This window comes from Pseudorca crassidens, chromosome 5 (assembly GCF_039906515.1).
Source record: "Pseudorca crassidens isolate mPseCra1 chromosome 5, mPseCra1.hap1, whole genome shotgun sequence".
NCBI classification, from domain to species: Eukaryota; Metazoa; Chordata; class Mammalia; order Artiodactyla; family Delphinidae; genus Pseudorca; species Pseudorca crassidens.
Genome location: NC_090300.1, coordinates 83,632,457 through 83,646,994, shown reverse-complemented (window position 1 = coordinate 83,646,994; position 14,538 = coordinate 83,632,457). Strand labels below are relative to the sequence as shown.

General features: G+C 42.4%; 1 protein-coding gene across 5 annotated transcripts in view; it reads right to left on the bottom strand.

Annotated features, from left to right (window-relative positions):
* GSK3B (glycogen synthase kinase 3 beta) overlaps nucleotides 1–2,209 on the bottom strand; it is a 197,278-nt gene extending 195,069 nt beyond the window's left edge. For all 5 annotated transcript variants that reach the window (XM_067738774.1, XM_067738770.1, XM_067738772.1 and 2 more), the window contains exon 1: nucleotides 1,706–2,209. In XM_067738774.1, coding sequence (XP_067594875.1) covers nucleotides 1,706–1,793 — 88 coding nt within the window. In that variant the 5' untranslated portion in view covers nucleotides 1,794–2,209. The remainder of the gene's footprint in view (nucleotides 1–1,705) is intronic.
* Nucleotides 2,210–14,538: the final 12,329 nt, after the last annotated feature.

The window sequence follows — 14,538 nt, the reverse complement described above, 5'->3', positions numbered from 1 at the left end:
CACTCCAGTACCACAAGAGGCTCTTAAGTAGCTATTATAAGATTTGCTTCATCACAGCAGAAAATTACCCCAGAATTTTAAAATATTCCTCTCAAATGACCCCATGAAGTGCTTAGAAAGCTTGACCATTCCCTGAAAGATGCATCATCAGCTTCCCTCTTCACATACCCTGCATTCTGAACTAGCTAGTCACCAAAAAAAAACTTAACTCTCAAAAATAATCTCCCATTCAGTTATTACCTTAGACTACCCTGTTTCAGGCAAGTTCCAAAAGCCAAAATAAATTGAAATTCTGAGTTCAAATAAGAGTGATCATTTTATGTTGCTTAAGGACATAATCAATTTCATATAACAGCAAATACTTTTTAAAAATCTCAGTTCAATTCTCTCCTTCTAGGCAGCAAAACAGTTTTTCTTTGCCCTCATCATGCCCCTTTCTGGAGGAATAAGGAAACAATACAGATATTTTTGTCAAATTCTGTAAGTATGTTTAAATAAACTGTCATTAAATACCACATAAACATATCCACATATAGAGAACATTAGAACACTGGACACTTAGTATAGACTTGGACACTCAACATAGACTTTTCTGCACAAATCAGGGAAGACGGTACAGTCTAGCAACAACCTTGAACACAGCCCAAGTATCCCTATTATATGCAGGACCACAGCCTTCTGCAAAACCTATGATGGAAAGGTCTAAATCCATATTCTTCTAACTCCATAGTCTTACCTAAATTCAACAGGAAACCAATGCAAGAGTATTTTAAATAGTCTTAAGAAGGAACCCCTGAACTCTAGATCATTTAGCAAGTACTGAGTGCAATGGCACCCTAAAACTGAACTTTAATGATGAGTCAGTGACAATTAACATTCAACTTAGCATTTGGCAACATGACAATACAAGCCCCAATCAAAACTTGGACATACTTCCAAATTACCTTTTGATTAAACGTTAATTCTATAGTGGTAGATTGGTAATGTCAAAATGGAAAGGTTAAGAGATAACATATTATACCACTTATCCAATTTAGAACAATGCATGTTGAGATACTACTGCTACTGCATATCAATCAGCCCCACCGGTCCCTTCTAAAGGGAAGAATCAAAGCTTGCCTCCAAACCGTAATGTGGTTACGGAGCAAGTTCATCTCTAGATTATGAACACATACTTTGTATAGTCACATAGGCAAGAAAGAAATGTTACGAGACAGTGACATTTAGCTCCTCTATTAAGTATACAAAACTATGATAACCCCTGAGACCTGAGCTAACTAAACTATCCCTCATTCCAAAAGACACATTCTGCAAAGGCACATAATGGTTTATGAGTCTTGTCCTTCGCTTTATTCAAAAGGATGAGCAAGTAACCACTTCCATCGCTATTCTAAGATGGAAAAACTCAACCGCTTGATAAAGCTATCAACTGCAAGAAAACTATATGAAAAGAACTAAGTTTCAGATCGAATCATCCAAATAAAAATCATATTCCCTCAATTCAAGGTTAATAAGACCGGGGGAGGGGATATGGGAGGAGAAAAGAGGGAGCTGCCTCATCCTTGACTGAAGACAGGTTTTTGCCCTTTTCCATTACCTCCGGCTGTTATATCAGAAGGTCTCATATTTTAAGATCCTGATATTTTAAAGTCTCTTATTTAAAGGGTGAGGTGGAAAGGGGGTGTAAAATAAAATCAATACTCACTGCTAACTTTCATGCTGCCAAAAGCTGAAGGCTGCTGCACTGGCTTGCAGCTCTCCGCAAAGGAGGTGGTTCTGGGCCGCCCTGACATGATCACTCTCTTTCCGAATCACCTTCTTTTCCTTCCTTCCTCCTCTTCTTCCTTTTGTTTTATGTTGGGGTGTTAGGTTAATGATAAATGCAGCATTAAGTTCTCCCACAAGAAAAAGACTTCGTCCTCTTGGCTTTTCACTCCTTTTGTACAGCTATTAAAAAAAGCGAGCGATGTATTTCTCCTTGAAGACAGATCAGTACGGATATTTAACATATAGATGATCGGGAGCTGGGAAAAAAATACAATTCTTTCCCCTCCCTTTCCTTGGAAGGGAGAAATGGTTGGGAGGTCCTAAAAAATATATATCACGTGAAACGGGGGCAGATACTTGATTGAAAATAAGTACTCTGAATATTATATTTTCCTCGGGGATTTTTTTTCCGAGTCAATGAAGAAGGGAAGCGGCGGAAGGATCACGAGTCTCACGCTTGAAAAGAAAGGGGGATGGGAAGGAGGGAGGGAGAGGGAGGGGGTGGCTCGGAGATGCGTCGGGAAACGCTGCGGCTCCGACAGCGGCGGGATCCGGCGGCCTGACGGCAGGGGCCCGGCGAACTGGAAGGCGGCGGAGTCGCGAGTCAGTCAGAGGCGGGCGGTGGCGGCGGCTCCCCTCCTCATTGCGCCAGGAGCAGCTGCACTCGGCGGCTGGATCCAGCGGCCATGGCGGCGGCGGTGGCGGAGGCAGCTCCCTTCAGACCCCAGGCAGCGGCTCCTCGACTGCTCCCCATACGCCGGGGACATGGGAACCCAGCAACCGCTTCCGTCCCTCGGGGCCCCCTCCCCCGTCCAAGGCAGCAGCGCGGCCGCCCTCCCGCCCCTCGCTTCTGCACGGTCCCGCTCAGGAAGTGTCCGCGCTTTGCCCCCAGCCCGGGCCCTGTCAGTGGCTGCAGGGCCGGCTCCTCCTCGCTTCCTTCCTTCCTTTGTCACTCGGCCCGGGCGGCGGCGGCGGCGGCGGCGGCGGCGGCGGCAGCGGCAGCACAAACCTGCATTCGCCCGGGTCGGGGGCAGCTCTGTGTGAGGAGTGCCGTCTGCGCAGCCGCCTAGCTTTTCCCCACTCCCCCTCCCCCCTCCTACTCGTCCTCCGCCTCCTTCCTCCCCCACCCAGCCTTACACCGCCCAGCGCCCCCGCGTCCGCGTAACAGGCGTCTGGGAATCGCCGGCCGAGCCGAGTGTCCTCCCCCTTCGGTAGGGGAGCCGAAGCCCGAGCGGAACCAATCACGGATGTCGTTTGTTTGCAGATCCTCCCGGAAAAAGCCGATCGACCTGAGGAGCCAATTAGAAAGTGTCGCTGGAAATTCACGCCCAAGGACGGAAAATGCCGAAGATAGCCGACCGAGAAGAAGGTGGGTTCGCCTTGTCTTGTGGCTGGCTGGAGGAGAAATTCGACAATGGCAACAGTGACCAATCGGAGTCGCCGGCCCTCAGGAAAATGCTTGAAGAGTTAAGGACGGTGAAGCCCGGAGTCGCTGGTGAAACCGCACGGCTGGGCGCCGTGGCCGCTTTGTAATTGGCCGAAACTCCGCTGGGAGTGCACCTCCCTCGGTGATTGGTGAAGGAATGGGGCTTCCGAGGACAGTCTGGCCAGTCAGGACGTCCCCTCCCTCGACGAGGTGGGGAGAAGTTGAGAGCGAAGGGAGGGCATCTATAAAGCGCCTTCTCATTGGCCTGAAGCTCTGGAGCCGGAGTCGGGGCAAAAGGGAAAAGGAGGGAGGTCGAAACCCGTAGCGGCAGCCAATCGGCTCTCGCTGCCGTCCAATCGCAAGACCTAGCTGCAGTGTGATTGGCCTTCGGTCTCCGGTGGCGGTCCCTGGAGCGGGGAGAATCGCGACTGGGGTCGTGGCGGATGGTTAGACGGGCTCGCCTGCGGCTACTTGCAGCCTGTGTGGAAACTTGCAGATAGGGAGCGCGAGCCCTTCGCGAGCCGGTGTGAAACTGCTGTGGTCGGCGGCGCTGGGCTCCGAGCGCTCGAGCGAACGGAGGGTTGAGGGGTCTCCCCACCCACTGGAGGCTCTCGGCGGGGCGGGGCTAATTCTGCGCGCCCGAGGCTCCCCTCCGCCCAAGAGAGCGCGTCCCGAGCGCCGGCGTCTTCCCAGGAAGGGCCAGACGGATTCAGGGCGCCTCCCCGGCTGGGTGCGAGTTCTCGGGCGCTAAACTTGAGAACAAAGCTTCCAGACAGGCAGCGCCCCTCGGCGGCCGCGCCCCGCCCAGTCGCGGAGGCCATTGATAAGAGTGAGGGCGACTGCGCCTCGTGCGCCAGGCCAAACCCGGCCTTCCAGAAACGCCCCTGAGAAATGAGCTCATGCTGGCTGCGCGCGCTCTTCGGGCGCGACTGCCCAGCGCAGAACGGGCCCCAAAAGCAGGTGAGGGGAAGTGCCGTCAGGTCGGATATCCCGAAGACTCTGAGGAAACAGGGAGTCAGAATAGCCCTTTGTAGTTTTTGGTTCTTTGGAACTAGGGTGATCTATAAAAGTACTATATAAGTTGATTTCGCACGTAGGCCAGTGGTCAGATTCCCGTGGTTTGCCTGAGGACAGTGAGGTATGGCTACAGAAAAAGTAGAAAGGACAGTTGCCATCAGTCCCGTGGTGTCTGTAATTTCCACCTGCAGAGTCATCCCTTTCTGTTAAGATACTATCTCTGGGAGCACATATAAAAATACACATACTTGGTCAGGTTAACTAGATGTTGCTTTGTCAAACTGATGAGGAACTTGGGACAGAACAAAGTAAGCTTTGATGGGAGAATGGAAAGGTCTAGATAGTGTTTGCAAACTCAGATGTCTACAGGGGCCAGAAAAGCAAAGCAAATGAGTGAAACTGGCCTGGTGTAAAACAATAGGGAATGATAAGCAACGTGGCAAATTGGAGTGTCCCTGCTGTAACTGAAAGGAGCAGCTGTTCGGCTCTAGCAGATTGTTACCCTGAAGAATGTGGATCCAGTGTTCTGAGGTATTCTGGTTTTTTCCCCCAAGAGAAACCGTAAAGCAGGATTTTTGTATGAAATCTCTCGATTTTTACACCAATATTTCCAAACCCTACAGGTCGAATTAAAAACATCCCAGGGTAGATGTGGCCAACATGCAATCAATTTGTAATCTCAAACCTGGACATAGGTTTTTTTTATATAGCCCAGGAGTGGTAGCAGCTCTTGTTCTTTGCAATGAAGAGAGAACATGAGGCCTCTGGATGCCATGGAGAAGGGTAAAGAATGTTAAAAGCAAACTCAGTGCGTGGCAATTTTGTCAAATGATTGTTGCCTCTCCCTGCAAACTATTATGAAAGACCTTTGCCACTAGTCCCTAAAACACTGTGAGGCAAAGCTCTAAATCCTGCCTTCCTCTTTACTCCCCATCCCTACTCCCATTTATACCAGCGGGAAAGTGAATAACAAATGTTTAGGTTATACAAATTGGAAACATGGCTATTCTTTTGTATATAATAAAGTACAAAAATAGTCTACCTTAAGGTTATGATTAGTAGCTTTACTGTTGCTGCCTTCAAATATTTTGAACTGATGCTGTTTAAAATAAAAAAAAAAATCTGACCAAGAGGGGGGAAACTTTATAGGAAAAAATAAAAGTAGTTCAATCTAGAATTAGGACATAAGGAGGGAGAAGTTTAGGAGAAAATATAGAACCACTGAAATTAACATTCCATGATTGTTTCTCTGACTTTTCAAATTCTTCCTCTACCTTCCCGCCTGCTGTCAACCATTTATCAGTTTTTAATAATTTTAATAGTTAATGCTTCCTGAGTGTTTATAATGTGCCAGACACTGTTCTTAAGTGCTTCACACATGCTATCTCAAATTATAATCGTAAGTACTGTTACCAGCCTCCACTTAAAAGATGAGGAAACTCAAGGTCTGAAAGTTGTACTGACTTACCTAAGGTCCACAGAGCTAAAGTAAGCAGAACCAGGATTCAGATCTCTTGTACTTCTCTCTCAAACATAGTCCCCACCTCTCCTGGTCTTGCTTTATCTTAAATTCTAAGCCTTATGTATTCAACTGTGTGTGCCTGGTTGTGAATACATCCCCTAGTTTGGTTTCTAATAGTTTGGTTTCCTTTAGGGCTCATCAGGTGGTCCCTTGCAAAGATCAGTGATTCTGAGCCACAGTAACCAACCAGAGGACTAGAAAAAGATGAATATAGGAAAGCTGGGTGATACAGAACAGGTAAGTAGTGTAGTAGAGGGGGAAAAAAAAGAGATTGGTGAGCCTGTCCACAAGGTAACGGTTATAAATTAAAATGCACAATGAACTGGCTTCTATAGTAATTACATGTATTTGTATAGCACTTTGCACTTGGGAAGTACTATTACGTTAATGAAGTTTACCAAGTACTGTTATGGAACTATTATTATGTTTTTACAAATGAGGAAACTACACAATAGCTCAGAATCACTTAGCTGCATTTTTAATTGAAACTAGAAGAAAATATATGCAGGTTTAATAATGAAGATAGCAAATAGAATATGAGATGCTGTTTATTTAGATGAACCCAGGGTCAGTCAGTACAAACAGAAGTTCACTAGCAAACTCTTCCTAGGACCTCATTTAGTTAGCCAACGTATATTAAATACCTAAATGTTGTTGGGTGCTGGCCTTCAAAATTTAATAAGATATGGTCTCTGCTCCAGATATTTGCAGATACTGTAAGATGGAAAAGAGTTGTTTAGTAATGAACTCTAGGAAAACCCTCCAATAACAAGGTCGATGTGAAGATTAAGAGGAAGGAAAAGATTTTGCATTTACTGAGTGCCTGTTCAGTCCTTCCCTGAACCTCCAGAGACAGCCATTATTAACTCTTTTGTTAATAGATTGGGGAGGGGGGATGAGCAATAAGTACATTGATCAAGGCCACACAGTTAGAAAATGGCAGAGCTGGGATGGAATCTACAGCTGAGTATATTTGATCCAGCTTCTTTATACTAGATTACTCTGCTCTCCATCAAAAAATAATATTGTTTATCCCATTTATGTAAAATTGCATATGTGTGTGTGCTTGCACACCCACACATAAGAGTCTAGAAATATTCATTTTGATGGCATTTTGGATGATACTTACTGTATTCATGATTTCCAGTATTGTCTTCATTTTCCACCTTTACATAAGAAACAAAATACTTAAAAAGAGAAAACAAAGGTAAGACTGCAGACGAACCAAAGAAAAGAAGTAGCAGTGTGAAATCGCTCAGTTTGATAAATCAATTTGATTTATAGGACACTGTGCCAAGTCTTAGGAATACAGGAGTGTGAAGATGAATAAAAGTCATTCAGAGGTGACTGTCTTGCTCCAGTCTTAGGGGGAGCTCTTGTAGAGTGGAGACGTGTAAACAGACAACACCACAATGTGATCTGGGCAGCTATGGAAGAAAAGTGGCCCAGAGATCATTTTCCAAGTTGTATTTAAACTACCGGTCTCCAAAGTTGTGTGTATATACCCAGAGGTTGTATGGGATGATCCTTTGGAATGCTAGAACTACTAAATCTTATTTTTATCTTAAAACGTAAGAAATTACCTTTCCAGTGGTTAATATACTGGTAGACAGTGGTGCCCTCCTCAGTCCCTATGTCAAAGGAAGGAGTCACATGGTCCACCATACAGTTTTCCTAAAGGAAGGGGATGAATCCACAGCCTAGAAGGGATTGTGAATATACGGTACCCTCCTGCTTTTTAAAAATTTAAGCAACATACGACACTTTACTTGTGCTTAATTAATGGATTTGCAGTCATATTATTTGATTTTTAACTAACTTGACCCTCATAGATTGAAAATGATTCCTGCAAATAAAGTGTAGATAAAAGAACAAACAAAATGGCAAAGCTCACATTCTACTCTTAGTAGGAACTCTTCATCAGTCACATCAATAGGTTAAAAACAATAATGAGCTAATCAAATTTGACCAGAAGTAGGCCTGAAATTTTTGGAATTTTTGAAATATGAACCATCCACTATTTTTTAGTCAAAATTTACCCTAAGGTTAAGTATGACATATAGCTAATGCCAGTGTGAAGTCTTCACAATTACCAAAATGTTTAAAGACTATGCATCTGGGACAGTTAATAATTTGGGGGGGCGGGGGGTTAGCGGTGAGAATAAAAAAGTATTGGGGGTACTTCCCTGGTGGCGCAGTGGTTAAGAATCCGCCTGCCAATGCAAGGGACATGGGTTCAAACCGTGGACCAGGAAGATTCGTACATGCCACAGAGCAAGTAAGCCCGTGCGCCACAACTACTGAAGCCCACGCACCTAGAGCCCGTGCTCCGCAACGAGAGGCCACAGGAATGAGAAGCCCATGCACTGCAACAAAGAGTAGCCCCCGCTCACCACAACTAGAGAAAGCCTGCGCGCAGCAACAAAGACCCAATGCAGCCAAAAATTAATTAATTAATTTTTTAAAAAGTATTGGGCTTTAAATAATGTTGTTTTAAAATATTGTTTATTATGCCTGTTATCCTTTTTTATTCCTGTATATGTCTTATATATGCATATCATGTTAGCTCAAGAGTATATGTTTTATAAATATGCAGAATATTGGGGGGTTGATATTAAAATTTTTTACTAGTACAGTGTAAGAACAAAAAAGTTTGTAGACCACTGTTTTTTTTGCTGTTTTTTGGGGGTTTTTTTAATAGATCTTTATTGGAGTATAATTGCTTCATGATACTGTGTTAGTTTCTGTTGTACAGCAAAGTGAATCAGCCATATGCATACACATTTCCCCATGTCCCCTCCCTCTTGAGCCTCCCTCCCAACCTCCCTATCCCACTGCTCTAGGTCATTGCAAAGCACTGAGCCGATCTCCCTGTGCTATGCTGCTGCTTCCCACCAGCCAACTATTTTACATTCGGTAGTATATGTATGTTGATGCTCCTCTCACTTTGCCCCAGCTTCACCCTCCCACCCCATGTCATCAAGTCCATTCTCTATGTCTACCTCTTTATTCCTGCCCTGCAACTAGGTTCATCAGTACCATTTTTTTTTTTTTTAGATTCCATATATATGCATTAGCATACGGTATTTGTTTTTTTCTTTCTTACTTCACTCTGTATGACAGACTCTAGGTCCATCCACCTCACTACAAATAACTCAATTTTGTTTCTTTTTATGGCTAAGTAATACTCCATTTTTTATATGTGCCACATCTTTATCCATTCATCTTGTAGACCACTGTTTTAAACAAAGATTAGTTTTTTAGATGATGGAAGGGAAGAACATTCTAGGCAAAAAGAAGTTATGCAATGGCGGAAATATATGTTACAGGGTATCAGAGAACTGGAGGTAGTTTGAAATTATGTAGCATGTAAGAGCTGGGCCTAGAGAAAAGAAAGGGAAACAGTATCAGATAATAAAGGTGTAGTTAAGTAAATTATGTTCTACTAAGTCCATATTATGTAAACAGAAAAAAGAATAAATACAAAGACTAATAGCAACTTAATACTAATTAAAAAATATAGAACTTGATTGTATATTACCAATTTCCAATTCTGCAAAATATGAACATATTGAAAAGGAAGACAGAAATTAGAATAATTTTGTTAATATATTGGCATATTATAGATGAAAATATTCACTTTAACTGTTTTCATGTCATATTTTTACAATAAATCAATGTTTGTTGGGTTTTAAAAGGGAATTGGCTCCCTTTTCTTTACTGTGATTCACATATTCCTCAGAATGGCTCTCATTACATGGAATTCTTAACAAAAACTCCAAATTTCTCAGCAAAGCTTTCCAATGCTAACATTTCTACTGATAAGCCTTTGTATTATAAATTATACACTGTATTAATAAAACTAGCCAACATTTGTTATATGCAAGACATCTGCTAGGCACCTGATATAAAGAAGTACATGAGCCACCTGAGTGGCTCTGTGCCCTTAGTGAACTTATCCTCTGGGGAAACCACCTCATGAAAAGCTAAATAAGTAATTATTTAAGATCATATTTGAATCCATAAGTTGTAAGGCAGAACATAATTTGCTAATATGTTTGTTACTCATGCTCAAATGAATTGGTCATGCTGTCCTATTTAAAATAGGTAAATGGAGGACACTTCAATCTAAAGTGAATCTTAAAGGATGGGTAGTAGGATTTGGAGATGAAGAAAGGAAAGTGGAAGTAAACTATTTTCTACCACTTCATTTCCAACCCATCAGACAAACCCGCTTAGTAAACTTAGGTGGATCCAGCTGTCAGAGCAATTAAGGACAGTGTGAGTCTGTTCATTTGACTATAGGAAAACCAGTTTGGCTATAATAGAAAGCCGATAGAGGAGACTAATGGACGATAAAGCTTAAAAGGTAGTTTGGGGGCTTCCCTGGTGGCGCAGTGGTTGAGAGTCTGCCTGCCGATGCAGGGGGACATGGGTTCGTGCCCCGGTCCGGGAAGATCCCACATGCCGCGGAGCGGCTGGGCCCGTGAGCCATGGCCGCTGAGCCTACGCATCCGGAGCCTGTGCTCCGCAGCGAGAGAGGCCACAACAGTAAGAGGCCCACGTACCGCGAAAAAAAAAAAAAAGGTAGTTTGGGGCCAGATTTGAAAAAGCTTTGAATGTTATACCAAGAAATCTTGTAGACAATGGAGAATTATGGGAGGTAGCAGATGTAAGACATTGTCACTGCAGGAGAGCCTCTGGGGTAACATACACTGTGTGGTTTTTCCCGTTGCTGAAAATGTGCCCAGGGTAACAAGACAGCATATTTCATCATGCTTCTTATAACCAATGGGGTGTGCCCAAATGGGAAAATAATGGATGACTACCCAGAAAGAAGAGGGACAGTGTTTGAAACATTGCCACTATGAAGTAGACTCTGGTTATATTAAAAGTTTCATATCAAGCCTTTGATCATATAAATACTCTAATTTAACATCTAAAGAAGTATACTATCTAAAAAGAAAGCAAACACTCGGTGAATCCTTTTAGTTTTTTATGCTTGTCATATTTTTGCTCCAAAGAGGGTATAATCATGTGGTTAATACATTATAACTGATTAGATTATTTTGAGCTGTTTCAATTTTATTTCTTTTACTCCATTTCTATTCACAATTTTAAGAAAGGGCTTCTTTAGATAAGAGTGTAAATATTTCCACATTGAACTGAATAAGTGAATCCACATGAATTGAAAACAATAAGTATGTATTGATTGAATACTTTGACTTAAGTATACTTTACAACATTCTAGGTGATTCAGCCTTGTTTTATGTGCATTAAATGTATTAAATTAAAAGTGCAAAACTCTCAGTTGGAACAAATACTTTAAGAACTCATTAGCCAGCAGTAAATCAGAAATGGTCATATTTTCTTGTTCACATGGAACTAGGACTCACATCTGAGAATACAGCAAAACTCTAGGTCTTTTTTTTTTTTTTTTTTGCGGTATACGGGCCTCTCACTGTGTGGCCTCTCCCGTTGCAGAGCACAAGCTCCAGACGCGCAGGCTCAGCGGCCCAGCTGCTCTGTAGCATGTGGGATCTTCCCAGACCGGGGCATGAACCCATGTCCCCTGCATCGGCAGGCGGACTCTCAACCACTGCGCCACCAGGGAAGCCGAAAACTCTAGGTCTTTATATCTGGTTGATGCTGAATGTGAAAGTTACAAGAAAATTGGCATTCTGTTTCTTGGCTATTAAACAGCTCAACTTGGAGTTGGGGGAAACACTTGAAGAGAAATTAAGTCCCATGGATTATCCAAGAAGGAATTCCAGAATGCAGAGACGGCCTGTCTTCTTCAGTCAGGCCACAGTTTCATTTGGATTGTGGCCATCAAGAGGCATCATTGCTCTGACTTCATTCCTGTGCCCTGTGGGATGGAATTCTGAAAGGGGATGGGAGAGAATGCACAAATCCCCAAGGACTGTGTGTCCCTGTATGACATCCAGATGAGAGGGTAGTAGGAAGTACCATATATCAGACCAGAAAGGATTCTTGGCGGAAGGTTTATAGCTCAGTGTTGTAAACCCATTAATATTTTTCTGTGTCTATTATTCATTATTTTTATAATTTATACTGTATATGTATTGATAGTGCCCATTACTTGAAGATAAAAGTAATAATTCAGGAAAAAGAATCCTAAATGATTCTTACTACTTTTTAGGAGCATTCAAGAGTCTCAGAAAAATACTAACACAGATTTTTTTTTTCTTTTTGAGGAATCAACATGTCTGAGACAGCTGAGCACATCCTCTTTTCAGTCCTCTTCTATTTTCTCGAATTATGTCTTTACAATTTGAATGCAGTTTTACATTTAGTCTTCCTATCAAAAGTGATCCAGTTGGGACTTCCCTGGTGGTCCAGTGGGTAAGATTCCACACTCCCAATGCAGGGGGCCCAGGTTCAATCCCTGGTCGGGGAACTAGATCCTGAATGCATGCTGCAACTAAGTCTGCATAACAGAACTAAGAAGTCTGCATGCCGCAATGAAGATCCCACATGCAGCAACAAAGATCCTGCAAGCCACAACTAAGACCGGCACAGCCAAATAAATAAATAAATATTAAAAAAAAAAAAGTGATCCAGTTACTCCAATTTTTATCGTTAAATGCTTTGGCTGTGGTTCTATGAAAGTTTTATAAATGTTGCTGGGTTTGTGTTTGAAAAACACAATATTGAATATCCTGATTCCATTAGGAAGTGTTTATTATGTGTCTGCTGCATGCCCAGAACTGTGCCAGATATGGTGGGAAACACGTTTGCTCACAGCAAATTGAGAAAACTAAAAACTATACATGTTTAAACTATAAACTGTATATGTTTTAATATTTTCAAGGTCAAAAGGGTATGGGCTCCTTCAGAATTCAAAACAAATCTCTTACAGAGCAAAGTCAGCTGGAACGCTATGTAAGTAAACTATTCCGTAGAGGTTAAGCTTTTAATCTAGCATGAGAGGAGTTAAAATGAAGTACTTCTAAGCACCAGAGAAACCATCAAGTGAAAAATTCATCAACAGGAGTTGCCAAAAGACACACATAGTTTACCTTTTATCTTTCTTCCTGCTTAAATGGAATTACATGGAGATGTAAAGCATTTCTCTTGACCTCAGTTGATGCTGTGCACATAATAGGAACTCAGTAAATGCTGGCAAAATGAGCAATATGATTACAATTGAAAAAGTGAAACCTAATTATAACCGTTAAAATTAGAACTTTATAAAATATTTGCATATGGAGAGGGACTCTGAGGAAATGTCCAAGAATAAAAACATTTGATTTATTGATTTGTTGGTTTTCTGAAAGTTTTTTCTTACATTAAATTTTTTTCCATTATTGTTGCTGCAATATAACTTGGGTATCAAATTTTAAAAAGTAGGTGCATTCAAATACTTAACAGAGAATCACAGCTTGAGACAAACCTCTGTCCACCACTGGGGTTCAAACATATCTTGGCATATCTGGCAAATTAGTGGGTCTAGACTGCCAAGAGGGTGATTTACATAAGGGTTTTGGCAGAAAGACTGCCAAGAAGTGTGGGTGCCATCAAGGAGGGTGTTGGCCAGGCTACTTTTTGATCAGTTTGCACTGCTACAATGCACTAGTCAGTATTCCACTTGGTCAATGCCCGTACCAGGCCAGCTGAACCAATTTTGAATGTTAACTCTTGGATTGAGAGGACAATGCTTACCTATCTTAAAGATTCATACTCTCATGCAGTCTCATGGACTCCTCTTGGAAAGCACCATAACCAGAAATAGGAGTGCACTAAAATCTTTCTTACATCACAAAATATAATCCAAAGATGAGTGATTGGGTGTTTTTTCTACTTCTGAGGAAATACGATACAATTTTGCAGTATTGGAGACTCCAGCAAACACAGAAGCATTTTGATTCCTTGAGAACCACACTGTAGATCATGAAAATGTCCAGTAGAAGGTTGTGGTGACCTGGCTTAATGGGACTGACTCAGTGATGAGTGCCAGAAGTGTTCAAAGACAGCAGAAATCTCAGCAGCAGACATCCATGTGGCCACAGACAAGACTTGTTCTTGAGTCCATGTAGAACACTCTCCACAGGCTCTTAGAAATTATGGGCAGGGGACTTTGCAAGGAGCTGGAGGTCCTGCAACAGCAGGGAAGCCAGGAGCCAGCGAAATATGGATTATAAAACCATTACTAATAAGTTCATAATTATAGTTTTTAGTTCATAAAGAATATGAAATGTGAGAAGTGAATCTGCTGAATCTCACTAAGTGCTCCCCATCCCCCACATGCTACTTATCAGTGTGAGCATTTCATGGAACTAAGCCTGCTGATAGTTTTTAAAATACAGGGCTTGGGACTTGCCTGGTGGCGCAGTGGATAAGACTCCATGCTCCCAGTGCAGGAGGCCCAGGTTCAATCCCTGGTCGGGAAACTGGATCCCACATGCATGCCGGAACTAAGAGTTTGCATGCCACAACTAAGGAGCCCGTGTGCCGCAACTAAGAGCTGGTGAGCCACAACTAAGGAGTGCACCTGCCACAACAAAGACCCGGTGCAACCAAATAAATAAATAAATGTTTTTTAAATAAATAAACAAAATACAGGGCTTATTTTTCTTACAACATGACCCATAATACAAGTTAAATACAATTCTTCATCTGGTTCAATGAAAGAAACACTGGTACGTTCCAATACTGGGAGAAAAACTAATAAATAAAAAGACAGACTTTATTATCTATGGTCCTTTAAAGAGTAATTTTGGATGTATACATCCAAAAATGCTGTTTTTAGAACCTAAATCTTGCCAAAGAGGCAACTCCAGGG